The sequence below is a fragment of the Triticum aestivum genome, chromosome 5B, assembly GCF_018294505.1.
Source record: "Triticum aestivum cultivar Chinese Spring chromosome 5B, IWGSC CS RefSeq v2.1, whole genome shotgun sequence".
NCBI classification, from domain to species: Eukaryota; Viridiplantae; Streptophyta; class Magnoliopsida; order Poales; family Poaceae; genus Triticum; species Triticum aestivum.
Window position 1 is genome coordinate 186,511,328 of NC_057807.1, and position 25,215 is coordinate 186,536,542.

Genomic DNA, 25,215 nt, shown 5'->3' on the forward strand with positions numbered 1-25,215 from the left:
GAAATCTTTGGGGAAAGGCCAAATTCGGTGGATTTCGTGGTGGGAAGGGTGGGGATTGTTGGGGATGGGCTAGATCCACTTGCCAAACATCAAATCCATGGACCAAAACAACCAAATCTCACAAAATCCAACAAATTGCAAGAAATTTTTTTGGGGCTATTTTTGTGGGGATTTTCAGATTTGGACGAAAAACAACAAAATCAAGCTAGCAAATGGGGGGATGGGACTCCAAGATGTGAATAAACCTTGCTCATGATACCAAGATGTTGTAGGGTCAAACCCTAGGAAGGATCTTTTCACACTTGGAGGGGGGAAAAGGAGGAAAAACTCAAGAACACCAAGAACACCAAGAACAAATCTCTCAAACAAACCCAAGTATCACATCCACTAGAGTAGCACACATGAGATCCACAAGATTACAAGATCAATACAAGGAGAGTAGCACTTGGTAAATTCTTCCCACTATGTGAGGTCTTGATGATCTTCTCCAAGAGGAGGTCTTGATAATCCAATGGATTCTTCCCTAGGTGGGGGCTTGAGCTCCTAAGAGGAGGGGATACAAGGAGCAAAGGCTCACAATGCTTAGTCTAATCTTTGCTAACCCTCCAAATGACCTAGGAGGTCCACTTATATAGTCTAGGGACGAAACAAGCTAAGGGAGGAGGATACAAAGGCCAAAAGGCCAAAACACGCGGATGGACCGGAGGGGTCCGGGCACCCGGGCAACATGGGCCGGGCACCCGGCCCGCACAGGGGGCGGCTGTAGGGAGGCTGGGCACCCGGGGGCCCAAGGCCCGGGCACCCGGGGGCGCGCTGGAGGCCGGCTGGAGGGGTGGCCGGGCACCCGGGGCTGCGTCAGGAGGCCGGCTGGGACGGGCCGGGCACCCGGGGTGCGGCTGGAGGCTGGGCCAGGGGGGGCCGGGCACCCGACGGGAGAGGGCCGGGCACCCGGGCCAGCCAGGGAGGCCGCGGCCTTGGTGGCTGGAGGTGGCCGGGCACCCGGAGTGGTCCGTGCCCTCCGTTGCTTCGTTCTTCTCGTTCCCTCGCTGCCCCTCCTTCTCCATGGTTACTTGAATCTCCGTCCTCGCGTCCTCCCGGTCATCTCCTTGGTACCTAACAAGGCACAATGTTTCTATTTGAGGTAGGCCCCAATTCTCATGTGAATTCGAATGATGTTCGAAGAGGAAAGAGTTCACCTCGTTCTCGATGTGGCGCGCCCGTGCTCTTGTCAACGGCCCTCTTGGTGTTTGCGGTGGTGATGGAGTGTCGGTGCGGGTAGTTGAGGGATGCTCCGCATCAAAGCTGTTGGGTGCAGTGGCACTGTGGGTGATGAGCTGCTGCTGCTGGGTGTTGTGCTGCTGCTGAATTTTTTTGCTGCTGCTGATTGGAGAGGGAGACGGAGGCAGCACTGGGTGGGTGGTACAGTTTTGTACCATGTTGATCCAACATATAGGGATTTTTAGAGGAGAACATGGTGGACTTGAGTGCGCCACTTGATTTTGAACCGGGAATGCAACCGCAAGCCGAGCCCTATCCAGAGATGGGAGGAGAGGGTTGACGGTGATGACGAAGTGGAAGAGCTTGATGAGGAGTTTGATGCTAGCCAAGCCAATTTCGGGAGAAGGACCGGAAACTACACCTAGGTGGAGGACACTTGCTTGATTCGAGCATGGGATTGTGTCTCTCGATGCGGTGACCGACAAAGATCAAAATGGCAAGAAGTATTGGCAACGTATTGAAGTAAAATATCACAAGATTGTGCCGGTTCCTTCGGGCCGTTCCTTGAAATCACTTCAAGGCCGATGGATAACTATCAAGAAAACATGTAGCCGTTGGAGTGGTTGCTTGACCCAAGTGAGAAATGCCTCTCCTAGTGGATCCACTATCACGACTACGTGAGTAGTTTTCTTTCTATCTCATAATTCATGATTATGTTGATGACTAATTGATCTCACCGTTGCATCTTTTCCAATGACTTGTAGGATCGCATTGCCAACGAATTGTTCAAGCAAAGCCCGGGTTTCAAGGGTAGGTCATTCACACTTGGACATTGTTGGCTCTTGCTCAAGGATAGTGAGAAGTGGAAGTTGAGGGACAAGGAAGCTCCTCCAAAGAAAGGCTCACTTGTTAACTTTGAGGATGATGAAGATAGTGATGGTGCACCAGAGGGAGGAAGAAACAAAGGAAGCCGGATGGAAATAGGAAGGAGAAGGAGAGGGTGAAGAGGTCGGCCGAGGCGGTTTCTTTGAGGGATCAAATTGGTGATATGGTGAAGATCAAAGAAACTTTGTTGGCCAAGCATTTGGCAACAAAGGTTGAATTGACCGAGAAGAAAGACAAGCAGAAAGAGAAGTGGGCGAGGAGGTCTGTCTTCGAGGAGCGCAAGATTGCTCTAGAGGAGCAAAGGAGAGATGAGAAGACCGCCGAGGAGGACCGGTTCATGGTGATGAATCCGGAGGGCATGGATGTGATGACAAGAGAATTTTGGGAGATGAAAAGGATGGAGATCATGTGCTGGAGGAGGGTGGAGCTTCAAAATCTTATGGCCGGTGGTGGTGGTTTTGCTTTCGGCAATGGTGGGTTTGGAGGTTTTGGAGGAGGGTTTGCATTCGGCAATGGTGGTGGGGGTGTTGGGTTTGGAGGTGGAGGTGGTGGTCTTGGGTTTGGAGGTGGTGGTGGCGATGCTTCGGCCAACGGTGGTGAAGATGCTTCAGCCGGTGGTGTGGATGCTTCGGCCAACGATGGTGATGGTGGTGATGCTTCGGCCATCCCAAATGATGATGAAGATGGTGCTCGTGCTATGGCGGGTGGTGGGACGGACGATCTTTCCTGCGTGTGCTTCGATCATATGTTTTCATTTTGTTTGATTGCGTATTCATAGGGATCAACTTGCTACCCCTTGATACTGCGCATGATTTTGGATGTGAACCGTTGTGGCATGCTTATTTTCTATGAATTGCGTGCATCAATTTGATGTCTTGATCATATTAATATTTGTCAAAAAAACATTTGCGGTACCGTGAGAGCTCTGGTGCGGAACAGATACTGTAAAACCTGTACAGTACAAGCGTTTTGCGGGTTGTTATTATAGCGGCTCTTCTAGAGACGCTCCTAGCGCCGCCAGAGCTATCAAGGGTTTAGTCTCTACACCCCTACAAATTCATCTGCTCTTTTCATACTGATGCATATCTTCCACCAACTATTAGAATTCTACTGCTTTGACACTTGGACAGGATCTTTGTATCAACAATTTGGCATAAGCTCAAAAACTAAATTATGCTTCTTGTTCATTCTTTATAAAATAACATAATTCAAAACATTGGCCCTATAGGCTATAATAGTGCTATGTTATTTGTTCATTTAGCCGTTATTTCTTCATTTAGCCCTATTGTCGGATTTCGGGTTCCGGCAGACCCTTGAGGTTCGAACTCTGGGGTGCGCACGAAGATCTCTCCCCTGCCAGCTCACGTCTCGAAGCCTCGCAAGGGATCTAAGCTAGAAAGAAGAACACACAAGGGACACGAGGTTTATACTGGTTCAGGCCATCATTGTGGTGTAATACCCTACTCCAGTGTGTGGTGTGGTGGATTGCCTCAGGGGCTGATGATGAACAATACAAAGGGAGAACAACCTCGCGAGGGGCTGTTCTTGAGCTGGTGCGATGAACTGTTTAGGTGAGTTCAGTCGCCTCTATCTCTCTAGTCTACCCGAAAACTCTCTCTCTCACTCTGTGGTGGCTAGCTCTATTTATAGAGGGAGGCCCTGGGCCTCTTCCCAAATAATGAGCGGGAAGGGCGCCAACAATTGGCCATTTTGAAGGGGAACATCTAGTACACTTATCCTGACTAAAGTTGGTCTCCGACTGCCAAAGACTCTGACGGTGACGCCATCCTGGGCTCCACGATGACCTCCATCCTGCCGCTCTGCTGGTCTTGGTCTTGTTGCACCGAAACGGTAACCTTTGACTGATGCCTTGGCCCGTGCTTGCCCCCTTTGCACCGAAGGGGAAACAAGGACACTGCGCAGGCCGGCGCCGGCCTGGCGCCCGCCTGGTCTCGGTCGTCATGGCTTGCGTCACGGGCACCTTGCGAGGTACCCTGCCTTGATCTCTCCGCCTCCTCGCGAGCCCGCCTGATGAGGCTGCTCCTGAGGAAGCTTTCTGTCGTCCGCCCCGCGAGGCTTGGCCCCTCACGAGGGTCTTGAGCTTGAGCTGATGAAGCTGGGCTGCACTGGGCCTCCGCTTGAGCCATGCCGCAGGCCGCAGGCAGGCAAGTCTGGGGACCCCCGTTCCCAGGACGCCGACACCTATAGTAAGATCCCGCGGGGCAGGGGCATATGTGCTAGTGGACGTCCTCATGCTCCAAACTTTGTTACTCTCTCTGATCCATATTAATTGTCGCCGATTTAGTACAAAGGCACTAAAAATGGCAATTCGGTAAATACAATTTGGTAGTATTTACCGAATTGCCATTTTTAGTGCCTTGATATGTTAGTCCAAAAATGTTTCATGGAACTATTGAAGAAAAGATGAGAACTGAGCACATCACAATTCACAAGTGGCTAGATTCCTTGTGAAAGGGAGTAGTTCATTTGGTATTTGTCTTCTTCAATGGTGGTATTTACCGAATTGCCATTTTTAGTGCCTAGATATGGTATCTTTTCTTCAATAGTTCCATGAAACATTTTTAGACTAAGAGTTGGCCTTCGGTACCGTACACGCTACTAAGATGTCTGCAGGGAAGAACATATAGGGCCAACCGACCAGCCCCGGGCCGAGACTAGCTGGCCCGTGCCAAACAATAAAGCAACTCGAAAATTGTGGAGATGGCCCCGAAGGTCGCTCGGGGTTATCCTTTTTGTGCGCGGTGCAAAGATATGCGGACGGGAGCTCGCATTGCTTTTCGCGCAGACAGGGCGAAGGTGTCTTCCTGCAGACGGCCCGAGCCTCCGGTTGGTCCGGGGGTGGCCTAGCTGGTCTGGCCCGAACCGGCCAGGAAGCTGAGTGGGCAGGCTAGCCCAGCCGAACCGGCCCTCGGCCGGCCTGGCCCCGGCTGGCCAGACAATTGAAAGGGTCGGCTGGCCCAAACGACCGTCCACTTTTCTTTTTCTTCTCTTCTTTTCCCGGGACAGCCAGCCGAAGCAGGTGGCAGGGAGCCGGTCGCGTGGTGTGCGGTGCGAGGCGATGCGGGCGCGGAGCCAGCTGGAGCGGCGAGCTGACAGTCGGGACGCGGCCGGTGCGGGCGCGGAGCCGGTTGGAGCGGCAAGCCGGCAGGAGCGGGGTAGAGACGACTGGAGCGGGGCGAGCTCGCGAGCATGTGGGCATGGCCCGAGCCGGGGTGCACGGACGTCAGGGACGGGGCGGCACGGTCGTCGAGACGAGGCGCACGGACGCCGGGAACGGAGCAGGCGCGGTCGGCGAGATGACGAGGAAGCGCGGCCGTGGGGGCGCTTGGGAGCTGCGGTGCGGCCCAGCTCCTCCGCAACCATTGGGTGTTGTCGGGGACGGGGCGGCGCGGCCGCAGCGGGACGGCGGCGAACGACACGGGGCTCCCGAAGCGGGAAGAGGCGGTGGAGTCATTGGGCAGCAAGAGGAGCGCGACGGTGAGGTCAAGCGCGGCGAGCGAGCGAAGCGGCGACGCGAGGGTGAGCCCGCTGGAGCGGGCCGAGTGCGGCGGAGACCCAGGCGACACACTCGGCATTGGTGGTTGAGGACGGGGCCAACACAGGAAGCGCCGTGGGAGGCGGGCGTCGGGCAAAGGGTGTCCAGGCCCGGCAACGGACTGGCGAGGAAAGGGGCGTTAAGCGCGGTGCCGAGACGGGCCGGCTGGCCTGGTCGCCGGCGCGAGGAGGCATTGCCTCGTGCCCCTCGGGCGCGCGGGCGTCGGGGCAAGGGAGGTCCGGTTGCTTGGCGCGAGGACGGTGACAGCTCGGGGAAGCACTGTCTGGCCGTCGAGCGGGGGTTGAGCACGACGGCGTCCAGAACGGAGGGCATCTGGCGGCGGGGAGCAGCGACCAGGGAGACAAGGCAGAGAGGGGCTTGCGGGGAAGAGAGCAGCGACGGGAGGCACTCGGTGTCGATCTGCAGAGGAATGGAGGACCACGGCATCGGCGGTGAGGCAGGCAGGTGCACTGCGCGCAGAACGGCACGACGTCGGGCTTGCGGGCGGCCAGAGTCGGTATGGTGGCGGCGGATGACTTGCAGAGACGAAGACGCGCGGCTGCCGGAGCTGGAGGTCGAGGAAAGCCGGCTCAGCGCGGCAGGCGCGGCGATGGAGCTTGGGAGGCTGGCAAAGAGTGAGGGAGTGAGGCCGGGAGCCGGCGGCCATGGGGGGAATGCGGTGCACGATGGGGAGCGAGGGGAACGGAGTAGAGCAGCCGTGAGCATTGAGGGTGCGGGGAGGGGCGTTCACGAGCATGACTCCACGGGAGGCTCCCTGGCACGCCTTATAGGCTGGTGCCTAGGGGACAGGGAAGGGCCCGCGGCGCCTAACAGCACTGTAGACGATGACGCATTACGGGCGCGCAGTGCCCGCTTATTCATCAACAGTGGCCAGGGTGTGGACGTCTTGTCCGCGCAGGTCCGATGTGACGTCGCGGTTGACTTCGGGCAGCCGGTTGGTCGGAGCAGTCGGCCGGGGCAGGCAGGCAGCTTGCCCGGCTCGCCGTCTTGGGACTACCCGGGGGTCACACCCCCCGCCCCCCCCCGACAAGATGCGAATTGAGCATTTCACAAGTGGCTAGATTCCTTGTGAAAGAATCTACCCCCCTAGGTTACAGTCCTAAACTCGGCATGGGTGATCGCATTTTTTAGCGGTATGGTGTACCTGTTAACTACAATGTGTCCATGGTCACTTCGTCAATCTCAAGATTTGCTGGTCAGTCCCTTGGAGTTCATTTTTCAAAGAAAAAACTACTCCCTCCAATCCAAAATAAGTGAGGTGATTTTAGTTCAAATTTGAACTAAAACCACGACACTTATTTTGGATCGCGGGGAGTAGTATTTAAGAGAAGGCAGTATTTCACCCACTTGTAATGAATTACTCCCTCGGTAAAGAAATATAAGAGCGTTTAGATCACTAAAAGTACATATTTTAAATAATGTAATACAAGATAAGAAAAAAGTGGTCCATATTTACAACAATGCAAGCTGCGTACAGAGGTGTTTCGTTAAATAATCCAATTTTTGTGGAAGCATCAGTGCTTATATATATAGCGCTGGGGATAATCCAATTTTTGTGGAAACATCAGTGCTTATATCTATAGCTGGGTTGCGTAGTTAAGCATCTGCTCTCTAGAAATAAGTACCGATTCTCAAGGTAAAGCCGGTTTATTTTCTAGACACATTTGCTCCCCACAAATATGCACCGTGCTTAAGGTAAAGCTGGTTTATTTTTTAAAACACCTTGCATTGTACATGACCTTGGTTGTGGACTTGGCTTAGTTCAAAGTCCGTTAGTCTTGGCTATTGAGTCGGGTTGGAGTCCGGCTTTGGAATTGTATGCATTTGACATTTGAAGTTATCCCGAGGGAGTGAACTAATTATACACATGTTTCCAGATTGATTTTATCGAAATCTATATTGTGAATGAACTATGTATCACATGTATTCAGATTGCTCTTATCGAAATCTATGATATACGTAGTTGTGAAGCATATTTTTGCAGCTTCAGATATTATAACAACAGAAGCAATACTATTCTGCATATATGCAGACGCAAATTGTCCATCAGAGAGCGGATGCCATTTTAGGAAGACATTCTGTCGATAATAACTTTGTACATATGCAACCGTCCATGCTCTGTTTTACCCCATAGATGCAAGAGAACACTGTTAGGAATTTAAGGTTTGTGGTCTACCCCATATTCCTCTGCCTTTTTTTGATGCCGCTCACAATTCGCATATATGAGGCTGGGTAGGGACCTTCTTATATTGTCTTTCCAAAAGTCCAACTCTTATACAAACTAGCACGACGCCCGTGTGTTGCTACGAAATTATAAAATACGAGTGCAGTCACTGTCTTAGAAAGTCATCAAAATATTATGTCATGCAGCCTTTGCGCATAGTTTACAATTAAAAAGAACAGAAATACCATGAAAAATCATACGGTGGGCATTGGAGAATCTTAAGCGATCATTGCAAGACACAACATTTCGAATGTTTTTTTCGAGAAAACGCAAAAGACCTTTGTGTTTCATTTCATTGAAAAGATGGGGTGTACAAGTACAATCCTCCTAGGAGGCGGGAATTACATAGCAGGCGCTAGGATCAGTGGACATCCCATGATTGTGGCAAGACGACCTTCAGTCCTTGGGCCCCTGCTGTGGCCCAGCAGCTGATCTCTGCCTTGATCTTGTCCAGCATCTGTTCGGAGGATGGTCTCGCGTGCTCGAAGACACAATCATTTCTGTGTTTCCAGAGCATCCACGGCACTAGTAGGGCGACGGACTGCAGGGCTTTGCGCAATCCTAGTGGCATGGCCTCCTTCGCGCAACCACCAGTCCATGAGGTTGGCCTCGTGCTTCGGGACAGGGGCCGGGATGCGCAGCCATGCCAGGGTTGCGTGCGATGTCTGACGGGCAAAGGGGCACGCGAGCAGTAGGTGCCGAATCATCTCGGGCGCTTGGTCGCAAAGGAGGCAGAGCAAGCCTGCCTACGGTCCAACATCGGTCTTGGTTAGCCAACCAGTGAAAAAATTTCACCAGCGGTGGCGCCCAGCTCTTCCAAATGAGCTTCCAGGAGCGGCAGGCAGTCGATTCCTGGAAAGTGGCCAAGTACCATGAGTGCGTGGAGTAAATCCCGTTTGTAGACCATTTCTAGCGCAGCTTGTCCGGCTCGTTGGAGAGTGTACGTCCTGCCACAGCAGCAGGTATTGCCCGATCTCGTGGACCCCGAGGGTGCCATGAATGTCGCGCGCCCACGCGTTCCCGTCGAGGCCGACAGCCACAGTTGTCGACTTGCAGCGTCACTTGGGAGACACTGGTAGAGCAGGGGCACGATCTCTCGGACGGACTACCCGTGCAGCCATCGGTCCTCCCAGAAAAGGGCAGTGGAGCCGTCTCCAAGCACCATGGATGTGAATGCGAAGAAAAGGGCTCGCTCATCGGCGGTGAACTGCAGGTCTAGACCCTGCCACGCGCGCTCGCTGTCCATGCGGGCAAACCAGAGCCAACGCAAGCGCAGTGCCAACCCGGCGCGCTCCAGGTCGCGAACTCCAAGTCCGCCATATTCGATCGGACGGCAAACATGTCGCCAATTGACGTGACAGTGTCCCCTGTTTGCAGCTGGGCGTCCTGCCCAGAGAAAAACCCTCGCTGGATCCTCTTGATTTGTTGTAGGGTTTTCTTTGGGGGCGCTAGCGCCAGCATTTGATGGACGGGGATGGCACTTAGCACTGATCTCACCATGGCCAGTCGCCCGGCTCTATTCATCAGCCACGCCTTGCACGCTGGAAGCTGCCCTGCCACCGAGTCGACGAGGGGTTGCAGCATGGCAGCAGAGGGACGGCGCGTCGTCAGCGGGATGCCGAGATATTTGATGCGAAGGTTCGCAACCGGGCATCCCAGCTGCTCTATCAGTTTCGTGGTCGCATCGGTGCCATGAAGAACCGTGGCCGAACTCTTGGCATAGTTCACCTGTAGGCCAGAGGCCATGCCGAACAGGTGGAGTATCCCTTTGACTGCGACATCCCCGGGTGTGGCATGGCAAAAGGGCATCACGTCGTCGGCGTAGAGTGAGATCGCCGGGATGTCGCACCGAGGGTGCAATTGTTGCAGGATGCCTTCCTGGAGGGCACGCCGCATGAGGGAGTAAATAGCATAAAACTACTACTTTACAGGCTAGGGTTCCAAAAAACTTCTGGTTTTAAATTTTTCGCTGATAACTACCAACTCGGGGGTCGGTTGTTTCAAAAAACCCCAAATGCCCGTTGCTTAAAAATTAAACCTGTTTATGACAGGTCGGGCCCGCACCTAAACATTCCGTCTATTTGACTGTGTGTTGACCGTTAACTGACATGTGGGGTCCACATGTCGGTTTGGTCTTCCTCTTCTCTTTCCCTCTTCTCTTTCTTCTTCCTCCCTCCCCTCCCCAGCCTCCCCATGGTCGCTAAAGGTGCTCGCCGGAGCTCATGGTGGTGGAGTTGGCGACGAGGAGGCATTCCAGAGGCCGGCCTCGTCCTTGGCGGCGGGAGGTGCGCAGTCCAGCAACGTGCAGGCCGTTTGCGTTGGCCGCATGCAGGCAGGAAAGGCAGGGCGTGGCCGCCGGCGCACACAGGCGAGGGCGGCGTGGCGGCGGCCACGGGCGAGGGGCGGCGTGGATCTGGCCACTGCGGGCGCGGCTCGCCGGCCGCAGGCGGTGCACGGCGTCGGCCCGGAGGAGGTGGCATCGCGGCCATGGCGGGTGCGCCGGAGGACCTGATTGTTTTTTTTGAGAACTTCCTGGGACCTGATTGCTTTTTTAGAAAATTTCCAGGGACCTGATTGCTTTTTCAGACACTGGCATGTGGCCCCCACATGTCAGTTAACGGTCAAACATGTTAGGAATATGCAACTTGTATTCCCATGAGACCATAGGCCGATATATATACATGTACAGGTGTGGAACATATGCAGGAAACCCCTTATACAACGGGATAAATACAAAGGGGTACATGACTTATATTATAACTCTAACACCCCCCCTCAAACTCATGGTGGATGAACAACACTGAGTTTGGAAAGATAAAAGCCATGTTGTGCTCTAGTCTGGGCCTTCGTCAGGAAATCCGCCAACTGTAACTCGGAAGGCACATACTGAAGAGCAATAACCTGATCCTGCACACCAGCGCGCACATAGAAAGCATCAACACCAATATGCTTGGTGAGCTCATGCTTCACAGGATCGCGTGCAATGCTGATAGCACCTGTACTGTCAGATAAGAGCAGAGTCGGTGTAGTGACAGAAACACCCAAATCCTGAAGTAACTACCGTAACCAAGTCACCTCTGCCGTCAAAAGAGCCATTGCTCGCAACTCAGCCTCGGCACTCGAACGGGAAACTGCAAGCTGTTTCTTCGTCTTCCAGACAATGAGAGAACCACCAAGAAAAACACAGTAAGCAGAAAGTGAACGGCGATCTGAAGGATCACTAGCCCACGTAGCATCCGAATAGGCCTGAAGCTGTAAAGAACTGGAGCGAGGAAAGAATAGACGGTGAGAGATCGTGCCTCGAAGATATCGGAGAACACGAAGGAGATGAGTATAGTGAACCGAGGTGGGAGCAGAGACAAACTGACTCAGAATATGAACCGGATAAGAGATGTCCGGACGAGTGACAGCTAGATAGACAAGACTGCCAACAAGATGACGATAATGCGTCGGGTCAGGGAGAGGATCACCATCAGTAGCACGGAGGTGAACATTGAGCTCCATAGGAGTCTCAACAACGCGCTCGTCAGTAAGAGCAGCACGAGCAAGAAGATCCTGGATATACTTTTCCTAGGATATAAAAAAGCCATCAGAGGTAGAAGAGACTTCAATCCCAAGAAAGTAGCGAAGAGGTCCAAGATCAGACATAAGAAACTGCTCACTAAGACGGGCCTTTACAAAGGCAATATACTCGGGGTCATCCCCCGTGATGATCATGTCATCAACATAGAGAAGAAGAAGAGTCCGACCACGAGGAGAAAGGTGAATAAACAATGCTGGATCATGAGCACTTGCGGAAAAACCAGCAGCAGTGATCACAGAGGCAAAGCGCTCAAACCAGGCGCGGGGGGCTTGCTTAAGGCCATAGAGAGAGCGACGAAGACGACATACCATGCCATCAGGAACAGAATACCCAGGTGGTGGCTGCATGTAGACCTCCTCACGCAGCTCACCATTAAGAAAGGCATTCTTAACATCAAGCTGAGATATAGACCAGTAGCGTGCAGAGGCAACGGCAAGAAGTGTACGAACAGTGGTCATATGGGCCACAGGAGCAAAAGTCTCGTCATAATCACGACCGTGCTCCTGCTGAAAACCATGAGCCACAAGACGAGCTTTGTGACGCTCAAGAGAACCATCGGAGCGAGTCTTAACCTTGTAGACCCACTTACAAGTGATCGGACGGACTCCGGGAGGAAGAGAAACAAGATCCCAGGTACCAGTGCGTTCAAGAGCAGCAATCTCCTCTGCCATCGCAAACTGCCATTCAGGATGAACAACAGCCTGACGATAAGAAGTCGGCTCAAGAACAGTAGCACCAGCGGTGGGAGATCCAAAGCGATCAACAGGCGGACGAGGACGAGAACGCAGGCCATAAGTAGGCTGAGAGGAAGATGACGACTCATCCACAGAGGCATCGACTGGTCGTGGACGACGAGTGTAATGCTGAGGAAAAGATGGAATAATAGAAGGAGGAATCGTCAAGGTAGAATCGGGGGGTGGCGACGAAGAAGTCACCGGAGATGAAGGTGTAGAATCCGGTGACATGCTGGGAGAGGAGACCGGGGAGGAAGTCACCGGAGATGAAGGTGGAGAACCCGGTGACATGCTAGGCAAGGAGACCGGGGAGGATGGTGGTTGCAAATCAACTAGAGGTGGAGAAGGAGAGGAAGTGGAACGGAGAGGTACAGGCTCGACGGGGGTGATAGGTGAGTCAGGAAAAGTGAGGAAAGAGATATCCTGCACTGAAAAAGTCGAGGAAGATGGGCGTGGGTAGAAGGGACGAGACTCATCAAAAGTCACGTCTCGAGAGATACGCATCCGACGACCGATAGGATCCCAACAACGATAGCCCTTATGCTCATCACTGTAGCCTAAGAAGACACACTCAACAGACTGAGCGGTCAGTTTGGTGCGTTCGCGAGGGGCAAGAAGAACATAGCAAACACAACCAAACGAGCGAAGCATCGAATAATCGGAAGAACGATCAAAAAGTCGCTCGAAAGGAACACCACCCTGTAGAGCAGCGGAAGGCTGTATATTGATAAGATAGGTGGATGTGGAGACGGCCTCAGCCCAAAAATGAGGCGGGAGAGAGGCAGCAATCATCAATGCACGAGCCGTCTCAAGAAGATGTCGATGCTTTCGCTCAGCCACACCATTCTGAGCATGAGCACCAGGACAAGAGAATTGAGAGAGAGTCCCTTGCTCAGCAAGAACACCACGCAATATCTTAGAGATATACTCGCCAGCGGAGTCAGCACGAAAAACACGAATGGGTGAAGAGAACTGAGTATGAACCATGGCAGCAAAACGCTTATAAATAGACAACACCTCAGAACGAGAAGTCATGAAATAAAGCCATGTGTAACGAGAGAAATCATCTATGAAAATAATATAGTATTTATGACCACCTTTCGAAGCGAAAGGGGCCGGACCCCATACATCAGAATGGACTAAATCGAAAGGACGCTTGGACACTGACTCACTATGTGAATATGGTAACTGAATCTGCTTGCCAAGATGACAACCCTAACACTCTAAAGAGACATCTCCTGAGACAGACCCCAGAAGACCTCGACGAACTAAAGAAGACAACCGAGAACCACACAGATGACCAAGTCGATGATGCCACTGCTGGAAGGAACCAGTAACGGAGGCGACAGAAGCGGAAGAACTGGCGATGGTGGTGGCAGCGGAAGGAACATGAAGCCAGTCCAACTCCCAAAGACCCTGAGAATCACGGCGGCGAGGGCCAGCCCCAACCAGAGTGTGCGTGCGACGGTCCTGGGCAGAACAAGAGTCAACGTCAAGGATGACGCGACAACCAGAATCAGTAAGTTGACCAGCAGAAAACAGATTCATGGTAAGTCGAGGAACATGAGCAACATCAGGAACAGAATAAGGAGTGGTAAGATTGCCTCTACTAGCAACAGAAAGTGGAGTACCATCAGCAGTGAAGACATGAACAGGAGAATCCAGTGATCGAAGAGAGGACAAAGTGGAAGAATGAGAAGACATATGAAAAGAAGCTCCAGAGTCCAGAACCCATGGGGATGTACCTGACTGTGTAGAGGGTGATTGCTCAGTGCGGGAAGCATCAGTCACAGAACCAGCAGTACCCGTCGAGGAAGAACCTGAAGCCGCGAGCAGCCGCTTAAGTCTCAGAATATCCTGCTCAGTCAAAGCAATGGCTGAAGCTGTCGAGGTAGATGATGAAGTTCCTGAAGATGATGATCGCGCCTTGCGCAGGTGTTTCTTCTTCGTGTAGCACTGAGACTCAAGATGACCATCATTGTTGCAATAGTCGCAATGTGGACGGGGGCGACCTGAGCCTCCAGAAGGAGTGGGCAAGAGCGGCGGAGCACTCGAGCGAGAAGGGGTCGGTGCAGCAGGTGGCGTAGGAGCACGAGTAGCGAGCACAGAGGGAACCTCCAGCAAACCAGCACCACGTAAGCGAGTCTCCTCAGCACGAATCTCAGAAAGCGCCTCCATGAGAGAAATACGGCCACGAGCAAACAACTGAGCACGCCGGGGCTCAAACTCCTTACGGAGCCGAGACAGGAACTCATAGACGCGATGAAACTCCAAATTGGCCTGGACAGCCTGGCAACAGGGGCAGGTACGACAACCAGCACTGCGGAGAGAATCAAGCTGGCGCCAGATAGCAGAACTCTGTGCATAGAAGTCATCAACAGTAGAGTCACCCTGCTGAAGAGCATGCTCCTGACGGACCACAGAAAGGTATAAGGCATCACCAGAGGGCTGATAGCGCTGACGAAGACGGGTCCACATCTCAAAGACAGTAGGAAGACCCAGAAACTCAGAAGCAAACTGAGGCAGAACACTAGCAGTGAGAACAGCTGCAGCATGAGCATCATCATCAAGCCACGGGTGTAAACAGACAGAGCACCATGATACGTCTGAAGAGCCTCCTCATAAGCCAAAACCCTCTCATCATAAGCACGATCAGCAGCCTCATCAGCAAGCTTAGCCGCATCCTTGGCGGCCTGATTAGCATCCGGAGGAAGAACCGGTGGAGTCGGCGGAATAGGAGCCACCAGAGGAACCGGACGTGGCGGACAGCAGACCTCGCCATAAAGAACACCCCAGAGACGGATGCCACGCATGTGAATGCGCATGAAGCCAGTGAACTCAGTGTAGTTAGTACCATCGAAGATCACCGGACAGCGAGGGACAACAACATAGCCCGATGCAGCAGACATTTTTTTTAGGCAGAGATCAGCGGGAGCAGGAGATCAGGGCCCCGTCGCTTGGGGCCGGCTGGGAACGAGACTGCAGCCTTGTCGAAGCGGTCGTCCGGGAAGTAGATCGTGGAGCCCTCGAACCCCTCGAACTGCGCCACCTCGATGGATCTGGAGCGGTCGGCCGGAAGTAGATCGATGGATCGATGGGAAGCGGTCGTACGGGAGCTGCTGACGGGATCGATGGATCTGGAGCAGCCTTGTCCACCGTCGGCTCGGGGCGCGGGGATGAAGCGGTCGTCCGGAAGGAGATCGCTCGGGATCGCTCGGGCGGACCTGCTGACGGGAGCTGCTGACGGGATCGCTCGGGCGGACCTGCGGTGGTGAAGGCACCGGAGAGCAGCGCCGGCCAAGAGACGAAGGGCGGCGGCTGCGTGGACGGGAGATTGGATCGAGAGCACGAGTTGCGCGTGCTAAAAAAAGAAACCCTAAGGCTCTAATACCATGTTAGGAATATGCAACTTGTATTCCCATGAGGCCATAGGCCGATATATATACATGTACAGGTGTGGAACATATGCAGGAAACCCCTTATACAACGGGATAAATACAAAGGGGTACATGACTTATATTATAACTCTAACAAAACAAACGGTCAACCGAACGGTGCGTTTAGTGGCGGGCCCGACCTGTCATAAACATGTTTAATTTTTTAACAAAGAGGATTTGGGTTTTTTTGAAACAACCAACCCTTGACTTGGTAGTTATCAGCGAAAAAAACGAATTCAGTAGTTTTTTGGAACCCTAACCCGTAAAGTAGTAGCTTTATGCTATTTACTCCGCATGAGGTGACCGAGGGTGTCGACGGCGAGCAAGAAGAGCTGCGGTGATATAGGGTCTCCCTGGCGCAGCCCGCAACGGTGCCAGATCAGAGGGCCGGGTTCTCCGTTGAGCATGACTCAAGTGCTGGCCGTGGACAGGAGGATTGCGATCCACTCCCTGAAGCGATCGGCAAATCCATATTGGCGCAAAACCTCGAAGAGGAAAGGCCATGAAAGGGAGTCAAAGGCATGTGTTAGGTCGAGCTTGATCATAATCCTCGGAGCTCCCAGTTGGTGCAGCAGTCGTAGTGATTGCCTGACGAGGACGAAATTGTCGTGGAGGCTCCGGCCAGCGATGAACGCATTTTGGATGCGGCTCACCAGGCTGTCCAGTTTGGGGGTGAGGCGCAGCGATAGGGCCTTGGCGAAGATCTTAGCCACAAGATGGATAAGGCAGATCGGCCGGTAGTCACCAAGTTGATGGGCGTCAGCTTGCTTGGGCAGTAGTGTCAGGAGCGCTTGGTTCAGTTTGCTGAAGCCGCGCCCGCGCATATCGAACAGTAGCTGGAAGCCGTCGAGCAGGTCCTGTTTGATGATGCTCCAACACGCCCGGAGAAATTTTGCAGTGAATCCGTCGGGCCCCGGCGCCTTGCGGGGCGGCATGTGCTTTATTACGTCCCAGATCTCTTCCAGGCTGAGTGGCGCGTTGAGGCACGCCAGATCAGTTGGCTCGATGAGTTGCGACAGGTCCAGCATGTGGTCCCTGTCAACGGCGGTGCCGAGCAAGCCGTCGAAGTGCGTGAAGGCTTCTTGAGCCATCTGCTCGTGGCTGGTGAGCACTTGCCCGTCGACGGTGATGTTGTGCATGCGGTTCTTCTGCCGGCGGTAGGAGCACTGTCGGTGGAAGAAATTGGTGTTGGCGTCTCCGTCCTTGAGATTGGCGATGCGTGATCGTTGCCTGGCGATAGTTCGCTCCATGGAGGCAAGGCCGAGGTAAGCGATCTTGATCTGCTTGCGCAGCCAATCCTCCGGCGGCGAGAGCACGCGGTCCTTCATGGCCTTGTTGAAGCGCAGGATGAGTTCACGGGAGATGGCCATCTTTTCTCGGATATTGCCAGTGGTCTTGGCGCTCCAACTTGTGAGTCGTTGAGCTGTGGCCTGTAGGCGCAGCACAAGACGTCGGAAGGGGTCGGGGTCGTGGACTGAGCCCCCCAAGCTGCAGCGACCGTGTCGTGGAACCCGTCCAGGCTCAGCCAGTATTCCTTGAAGTGGAAGCGCCGATGGGCCGTCGGTGTGGGTGAGCATTCCAACAGGAGGGAGCAGTTGTCCGATACGACCGACGCAAGGCAACGCAGATGGCAGTTGGCATGTGCATCCTCCCAATCGGACGAGCATAGCACACGGTCCAGGTGCACCAGAGTCGGTGGTGATTGCTCGTTAGACCATGTGAAACGGCGTCCGTTGAGGTATATCTCCTTCAGGGCGAGGTCATTAATGACGTGACGGAACCTTCCCATCATGCGCCGGTTCACCCGCCGCTGCTCTTGTCCTCCGCGCGATAGATGAGGTTAAAGTCCCCACATAGCATCCAAGGGCCAGTGCAATCCTCACGGATCTCACGCAACTCCTGTAGGAACGAGATCTTATCCGCGTCATCCTGGGGTCCGTATACGATTGTCAGCCACCAAGGCGCGCTGGTGCTGTGGCCACCTTGCCCGTGATCGCATTGGTGGTGAACACCGGGTCCGTGATAGTCACGGCCCTGCTCTTCCACGCCAGGAGGATGCCGCCTCGTGTGCCCAGCGTCGGGAGGTAGGTGTAATCGCCAAATTCCGGTCCAAGTGTGTCAAGGACAACAGACGAACAGATCAATGCCATTTTAGTCTCCTGCAAGCGGACAATCGATGCCCCAGTGGTGTCCAGTAACGATCTAATGGCGGTGCGCCGGGCGCGCATTGAGACCGCGCACATTCCAAACTACAACCTTCAGGCCGTGATCCATGGAAACGGGATCAACGATTAGGCAGCCGGTCGGGTCTAGTTCTCGTCTGTGCCATCGACGCGCGCCGAGATGGTTGGCGATGAGGCGAGACACGCTGGGATCTCACGATCAAACCAGGGTTGCGATGGCCTTGATCACCACCAACGGGATGGGCACCGCGAACATTCCCTCATAAATCTTCATCTCGGCCGCTGTTATCTTTTGGTTGGTGCCCACGATCCCCAGCGTGCGGAGAAGTTGCACCCGCGCTCTTCGCTCGGCGGTAGGCGGTAGCCCCGCAGGGGTGGCAGATGCCGAGCGCCCGCGTCGAGGGGAGAAGTTAAGCGGGCGACGCGGCCGTTTCCCAGGTGTCGGCAACGCCGCACACACCTGCTTAGTGGCGGCGGCTAGGAATTCGCCCAACGTCCATGATCGCTGCGGCGCGACGCGGCTAGGAGTGCGGCGGAGAGTGATGAGCGGGGAAGTGAAGCGATCAGGCGCAGCTGGTGCGGACCAGGGGTGGTGCATGCGGCTGCGGAGGTTGCTGCTGTGGTGGGGACGTCGTTGGGCCTCCCTGGCGTCGCGTGTTGGGCTTGACCCCGCTGCAAAATTGCAATGGGGCCTCTTGATGGGAGGGTGGCAACGGTGGTCCAACAGCTGCAATGGGGACTCGATGGGGAGGGTGGCAGCGACGGCCCATCAGCTGGAGCTGCAGGGCCTGGCGAGCTGGCAGGGGTAGTGGCCTCGCGCGTCTCCCCGCCTGGCGCATCGCGAGGGTGGGGCTGTGTGGACTGGTCAGCGTGTGCGCTGGGTCCCGCTGGCGAGGAGGACGTGTGCACATCATCGCTTTGTCCCGACAAGGCGGTTTGCTCGGCTGGCTCCTCAGGCTGCGAGTCTGGCACCTCGCTCAGAGTGGCCAGGTCCCGACAAGCCATCGGATCATGGGAGCCAGCGGTTGGCCCAACAGGATCATCCTCGGGCTCGTGGGATGGGGCGGGGTTTGAATCTTTGGAGGCTTCTGATGGCCCTACAGCCAATGATGTCTCGCCAGCAGGCGTGGTGGCCCCAACCCTGGCATCTCCTGTGGCGGTCGCAACCTTGCGCGCCTGGTCCATGCCAAAAAAGTGCCTTTGCCTTCTCTTGCCTCTTCTTTTTCTGGAGCGGCGACGAGATTGGGTGGGCCCCTCTGACCTGGCCATGGCAGCATGCTGTTCCTTGGGGTGGGCGCGGGCGGCCACGCCGCCGCGCCGGCCGGAGCGGGCCAGGAGGAGGCCGTGTTCACCCCATCGATGCGGCCGGAGCGGTCGCCTGCATGCCAGCCCAGCGAATTGACGACCATGCCATCCGCACGCCCGCCTGGCTGTGCATCGGTCCTTCGTCGCTTGTGGCCGCCTCGGCGGGCGCGTCCACGGCCAGGTCCTTTGGTCTGGGCCTGGTGGGTTACCGGCGCCATTCCTGTCGCGGTCGTTGTTGGCCTGGACACCGGTGGTGGGGGCCTAGATCATGTCGGCGCGCGTGATCACCACAGAAATGGGGAACGTGAGTGTCTTGATGGTCGGCGCTTCGGAGCATATGCGCGAGGGAACCTGCTCGACGATGGCAGCGCGACGGATGTGGGCGAGGTCGTGCGTGAGGCCGGATAGCAGGAAGGTGGCCAGATCGTCTCACGAGCGCGTGCGAGGATGCAGACGCTCGATCCAGCAACTCTCCCTCAAGATGTGCTCCGCCGTTGACAGGTGCCAGGCTTGGGCTGGAATGCCGCGGAGTTCTAGCTCAACGCGGCATTCGAACACGCCAGAGCCGGCGTGGGCGAGCTTGCTCCATGGCCGGAGTGAGAGGGAGAAGCGCGGCGTGTTGATGAAGTGTCACCGTCGAGGCGGCATTTGGTGGTGTGGGAGGAGAAGAGGATAAGGAAATCCTCAGGGTGGTGCTCGTGGACCGTGAAGTCACCCTCCGAGAGCTCGAGCGAGCTGATGAGCAGGTCGGAGACCTCGGCTGTGGACACGGGTGGCCTGTTGCCGGTGATGGAGGCCAGCATTGCGCGGGCAAGCACCTGCTTGGCCTCCTCCATCTCGACCGAGTGCGCCATGATGACTCACACGGGCTCAAGGACCATCTGGGCAGCGGGAGGAGGAGGGGGCGTGGCTGGGGCCGCGCGGCGGTGGGCTGGCGCGGCCCCTGCTGTTCCTAAGGCGTAGACCGTCGCAGGAGCGGGAGTCGTGGCCGGAGGTGAGGCAGCGTCTGCACCGGATGTCATTGGTGCAGTCGCGCACGCGATGGCGGTGGTCCAGGCAACGGAAGCATAGGCCGGCGACCTCCTCAGGGGAGGGGCTGCGGCGGCAGAGCGGCGGAGGGCTGGGCGTGGCATCCGAACGGGGGCGGCGGTGGTTGGGTCGTCTCGGTTGTTGGAAGCCGTCGGCGTCGACCGCGGCGCCATTGGTGACGCGGTGCACCTCCGAGCGTGGGCCGAGGCGGGTCTTGGCAGGCCGCCTGCTTGGTTCCAGAGGACGCTCGGCGGTCGACAGGGTCAGCACCAGAGGACGCCATGGCCGCAGGGCTGGGTTGCGGGGAGGGCTTGGTGGCTGTGCGGCGCTTGGGCCGGGGCTTGGAGGGGACGACGGTGGGGCTGGTGGAGGAGGAAGGTTCGGTGGGGCCGGGGCGAGGGCTCGGAGGGGGCGGCGGCGGCAGCGAGGCTGGTGGGGGAGGAGGGCTAGGCGGAGCTAGGTGGAAGGGGGGAGCGGAGCGGAGCCATCCTTCAACATTTCGAATGTTGAAAGTTGAAGCATGTGGGAATAGACAATTAGTAAGCTGACAGCACAAGGCACAATGGTAGGACAATGGATATCGTCGCTTTGGAATTGCAATTTGTCCACTCTCACAATTCTGTGATATGGAACCATATAGAACCGGGAAAAATTGGTTAGGAAGAAACTAAAAACAAGGGCATTATTTTGAGTTGGAGTTGCATTTTTGCATTTGTTATGTGCTCTTTCTTTAAGTGTTGATCTCGCATAAAAGTGGTAATGTAGTTGTTTATTGGTGGTAGGTCTCATATGTGAGTAAAGTACATTTATTTATGTTTTGGAAGGTTTTTGGTCCCATGTGGGTGGGGGTGCATTTGATTATTGGTAAATGTTGTTGGTCCGACATGTGGGCAGAGGTGCATTTGTTTATTGGTGAAGAATTGTTGGTCTCACATGTGGGTATGGGTGCATTCGTTTATTGTTGAAGGTTGGTTGTCCCACATGTGAACTCACCACCAACTCCAACCTTTATAAGTAGGAAAGATAACATATCCAGTAGCCTTCAAATTTTCTTGGATCATTAGGAAACTGTGCAAGGAAAATTTGCAATTTTTTGTACGTGCAACCCACCAAGATGTTTTTCTTTGAAAACACACTGGCAGCCGAATATGGATTGACCTGACTGTGGAAGGGATTCAACAGTGTTATAACATTACCTGGAGATTCTTCGATTGAGTTCTAGTTCACAGATTTATATGTGATTTCTCATTCTATGTTTACTCACTTATCAGGTGATACCGTCGTAGCGGTGGATAGCCCTTTTGGACGATTGGGCCTTACTGTTTGCTATGATTTGAGATTTCCAGAGCTTTACCAATGTTTGCGTTTTAAGCATCAAGCTCAGGTGATTGTGTATGCCACTGTACTGCCAAAACGTCTGTTTTTAAATATATAAGATGTTTTGGCAGTTTAAGCTGAACTGCCAAAACGTCTTACATTTAGGAACAGAGGGTGTATTTAAGATAGCCTTGTATTAAGTTGTTATTCATCATACATTCATACCCTTTAGATTGTTCAGGAAATTTCTTAGTTTTCGAATCTTTTCTTAACATTTCATCTTTTTTTAGGTCTTGCTCGTACCATCTGCATTCACAAAGGTAACTGGGGAAGCACACTGGGAAATTCTCCTTCGTGCTCGTGCAATTGAGACACAATGTTATGTACGTAAATCTAATCCTTCTCGCTGCCCATGGACTTTTGCATGTAGGTTTAGTTGTTTCGTATAGTTGACACTTGGCAACATGAGATACGATAATGTAGAAGTTAATGCTAGACTATTAGTACAGATACCTACTGTATTTGTAATTTTACACATGAAACACATGTGCAAATCTCATCACATCAGTGGAGGTGAATAGTTGGTACATGAGCTACTTGTTAATCCACCATATATATGCCTCTGATTGCAGATTCAGAACAAGTGAGCTATGCTTATATTTCAAAAGCTTTTGCTTTATGTGGAATTCAGTAAAATATGAAAATTGTTTAGTTGACTTTCGAAGTTAGGCAGCTTAAAAACACTTTTCCAATATTTCTTAGGTTATTGCTGCGGCTCAAGCTGGAAAACACAATGAGAAAAGAGAAAGCTACGGCGATTCTATAGTTATTGACCCATGGGGAACAGTTATAGCTCGACTTCCAGGTACGGCTTTTCACTTTGTTATACTTAGCTGTTACTCCCTTCGTTCCTAAATATTTGTCTTTCTAGAGATTTCAACAAGTGACTATATACGGAGCAAAATGAGTGAATCTACACTATAAAATATGTCTATATACATCCGTATGTGATAGTCCATTTGAAATCTCTAAAAAGACAAATATTTAGGAACGGAGGGAGTACATACTAAGTTATGATTCTTGTGACTTGGAAGATTATATTGGGTTCTTTTCATGTTTTGTATCTTAACTGTTAAGAATCATCAATAGTGACTTTCTCTTGAGTTCCTTGTCAGTATTTGCTTCTTTCATATGGTTGTGCTGGAAAATAGTCGTCAATTTTGTAATGCTGATAATTTTGTGTTCGTTTTTATTCATTTTTTTAAAATAATATTCTATGGACTACTTTTACAAGGTATTGCCACTAGTACCCTTTTTTATTGTTAGATAAATGATCTGAATTTTGCTACAGATCGACTGTCCACTGGATTTGCAGTAGCAGATATCGACTTGTCAAAAGTTGAGGCTGTGCGAACCAAAATGCCAATCTCTGAGGTAATAATGTCTCATGTACCATCTGTTTGCTCCGGTCCAAGTACTCCAGAAGCTGTATTTCTGTAATGGCTTAATTATCCTATGTTTTGCAGCACCGCAAGTTTGAGAGCATCTGGAAATCCTCATCACTATAATAGTTGAAGGTGGTCTTGCACGCTTCGCCGCTCTTATTCTCACATTCCGGAGATTCTTCTTTTGTGTATAATAACTGTCATTTTGTTCACAAGATGGTCCAGTTCGATTGGGATTTCCAGTGAGACATGTCATAGAACTAAATAAGCTACAACTGTAGTAGCATATCTAGTAAATAGGGGATATCCAAACATGGCTCAGAGCACCTTATGACTTGGTTTGAGATGGCTTCTATCTCTGCTTATGGTCCAGACAAACCAGAAACCGTTCCAAACCCAAAGCTTAGGAACAGCTTAGGTTGTGTTTGATTGGGCCTTAGGGTCTTTTAAGCCAAAAGCTCAACCAAATCCAGCGAATTTGATGTTTGTGTGTATGTTGACATGTACAAATGCATGGTAGCAGTACTTTCATGACTTTATGTCACTTTATTCTTATGTGCTGGAGTAGTTCTTTTACTGTGGAAGAGATGTAAAGGGCAATTTGGGGATGAACATTCCACAAATGTTTTTCTTTTTGTGAGATATGGAAAAAAGAGGTAGATAATCATAATCGGCCATTGGGCTTGTTGAACCAGAAAGGTTAAAAAGATCTTGGAGATAGTCACTGGGATTAGAACAACTACAAGGGGAAAATGTTTCAGCTAGACCTGACGCCGTTGACACGAACAATCTATGATACAATTGCCAACTCCTCGATGACAATGGAATGATCAGTTCTCAGTGTGTTCATATACAAGTGACTACTTTATTTTGGCGGACCATCTCGTCTCGCTCCGCGCTCGTCTCCGTGCCTGAGCCCGTCGTGCGTCACTCCGACGCCGGCGTCCACCTCCCCCGGCGCTCGCCACTCTGGCCACGTCGGCCACCTTCCCGCTCTTCCCCGCCATGGACGTCAGCCCGCACTCGCACTCGGCGACCTCGCGCCCCGCGGGGGAGCGCCCCGTTGTGTCTGGCTTGGGTCTCTCGTCCTGCTCGGCATCGTCGACCGCTTCGGAGGGGGCTGAGGCCTCGTCTAGGCCACCGGCGGGCATGGCCGACGGCCTGCAGCTGGTCCCCTGGGAGCGGCCTCCCCTGTCTGGGCGTGCCAAGTGGCGGCGCCGCCATGACCCGGCCGCGCAGCCGCAGCGCGTGCCGCCACGCTTCTCCCCTTCGCGCGAGGTGTCACCGGAGATGGTGGGCCTGTGCTTCCGCTGCTTCCAGGACGGGCACTACCGGAAGGATTGCACCAATGACATTGTCTGCTTCAGGTGTGGGCTGTCGGGTCATGGATCCAGGGTCTGCAAGCGGCCCCTGCAGCCCGTCGTCGCCAGAGGAGCTTCGGAGGCTTGTCGTCAAGAAGGTGGCTCGCGGGGCATGGGATCTGCTCCTGCTAGTCGCGGCTCGGGTGGGGCGTTGGCGGGAGCGCTGCTCCGCTCCCGCCGCCGCCCCCTGCGGCTGCCGCGGTGCCACCGGTCTGGCCCCGCCTCCCCACGCCGCCTCCGGTCGGGCCTTGCCACCCGGTGCCGCGACCGGTGCTGCCTGTGGACGAGGAGTTTGACCCGTCTGAGCTCTGCTTGGTGCGCCGCACCCAGTCCATGGAGGGGTTGGAAGGCCGGCTGCAGTTATCCATGGTGGCATACGCGGCGGGCGCTAGGAATGATATCTCGCTGGAGTTCGTTCTTGAGGTGCTGTAGGTCAAGGTGTGCATAGAGCCGCAGTGGGTGTCTGTGCACCGCTTCCGGCCGGAGGACTTTCTCATCATCTTCGCGCTCCCGGAGCATAGGAACAGACTTTGCACCATGCCGGCGGTGGAACATCGTGGGGTCAGACTCTTCTTCCGTCAGTGGAATCGGCAAGCTCAGGCGGTGCATTCGGTGTTCAGGACCAAGGTGTGGATCGAGATGGAGGGCATCCTGCCGCACGCCTGGGAGCTGGAGGTGATGGAGCGGCTCCTGGGTTCGTCTTGCTTGGTGGATGCGATGGCGCCGGAGACGAGCTCCTGTGCGGATCTCTCCTCCTTCAAGGTTACGACGTGGACGGCTGACCCAGAGGCGATCCTGACGCTCCGTTGGTTGGGGGTGCCAGAACCTGGCCTGGGGGTGCGGCCATCCCAGCCAGCGTTGCTGCAATACAGAGTCCTGATACATCTCGTGCAAGTTCAGGATTTCGCAGAGGCAGA

At 53.9% G+C, this 25,215-nt stretch overlaps 2 protein-coding genes across 2 annotated transcripts in view; both read left to right on the forward strand.

The window, feature by feature from the left end:
• The window catches only part of LOC123110975 (deaminated glutathione amidase, chloroplastic/cytosolic), a 36,305-nt gene extending 12,784 nt beyond the window's left edge, over window positions 1-23,521 (forward strand). The window contains exons 5-9 of the mRNA XM_044531632.1: window positions 21,447-21,559; window positions 21,783-21,875; window positions 22,255-22,357; window positions 22,844-22,926; window positions 23,019-23,521. Of these exons, the coding sequence (XP_044387567.1) occupies window positions 21,447-21,559; window positions 21,783-21,875; window positions 22,255-22,357; window positions 22,844-22,926; window positions 23,019-23,060 (434 nt within the window). The 3' untranslated portion in view covers window positions 23,061-23,521. The remainder of the gene's footprint in view (window positions 1-21,446; window positions 21,560-21,782; window positions 21,876-22,254; window positions 22,358-22,843; window positions 22,927-23,018) is intronic.
• On the forward strand, window positions 420-3,512 carry LOC123110976 (keratin, type II cytoskeletal 1-like). The gene is made up of 2 exons (XM_044531634.1): window positions 420-1,895; window positions 1,983-3,512. Exon 2 carries the CDS (start codon window positions 2,267-2,269, stop codon window positions 2,879-2,881), a length of 615 nt encoding a protein of 204 aa, XP_044387569.1. The 5' UTR covers window positions 420-1,895; window positions 1,983-2,266; the 3' UTR covers window positions 2,882-3,512.
• Window positions 23,522-25,215: the final 1,694 nt, after the last annotated feature.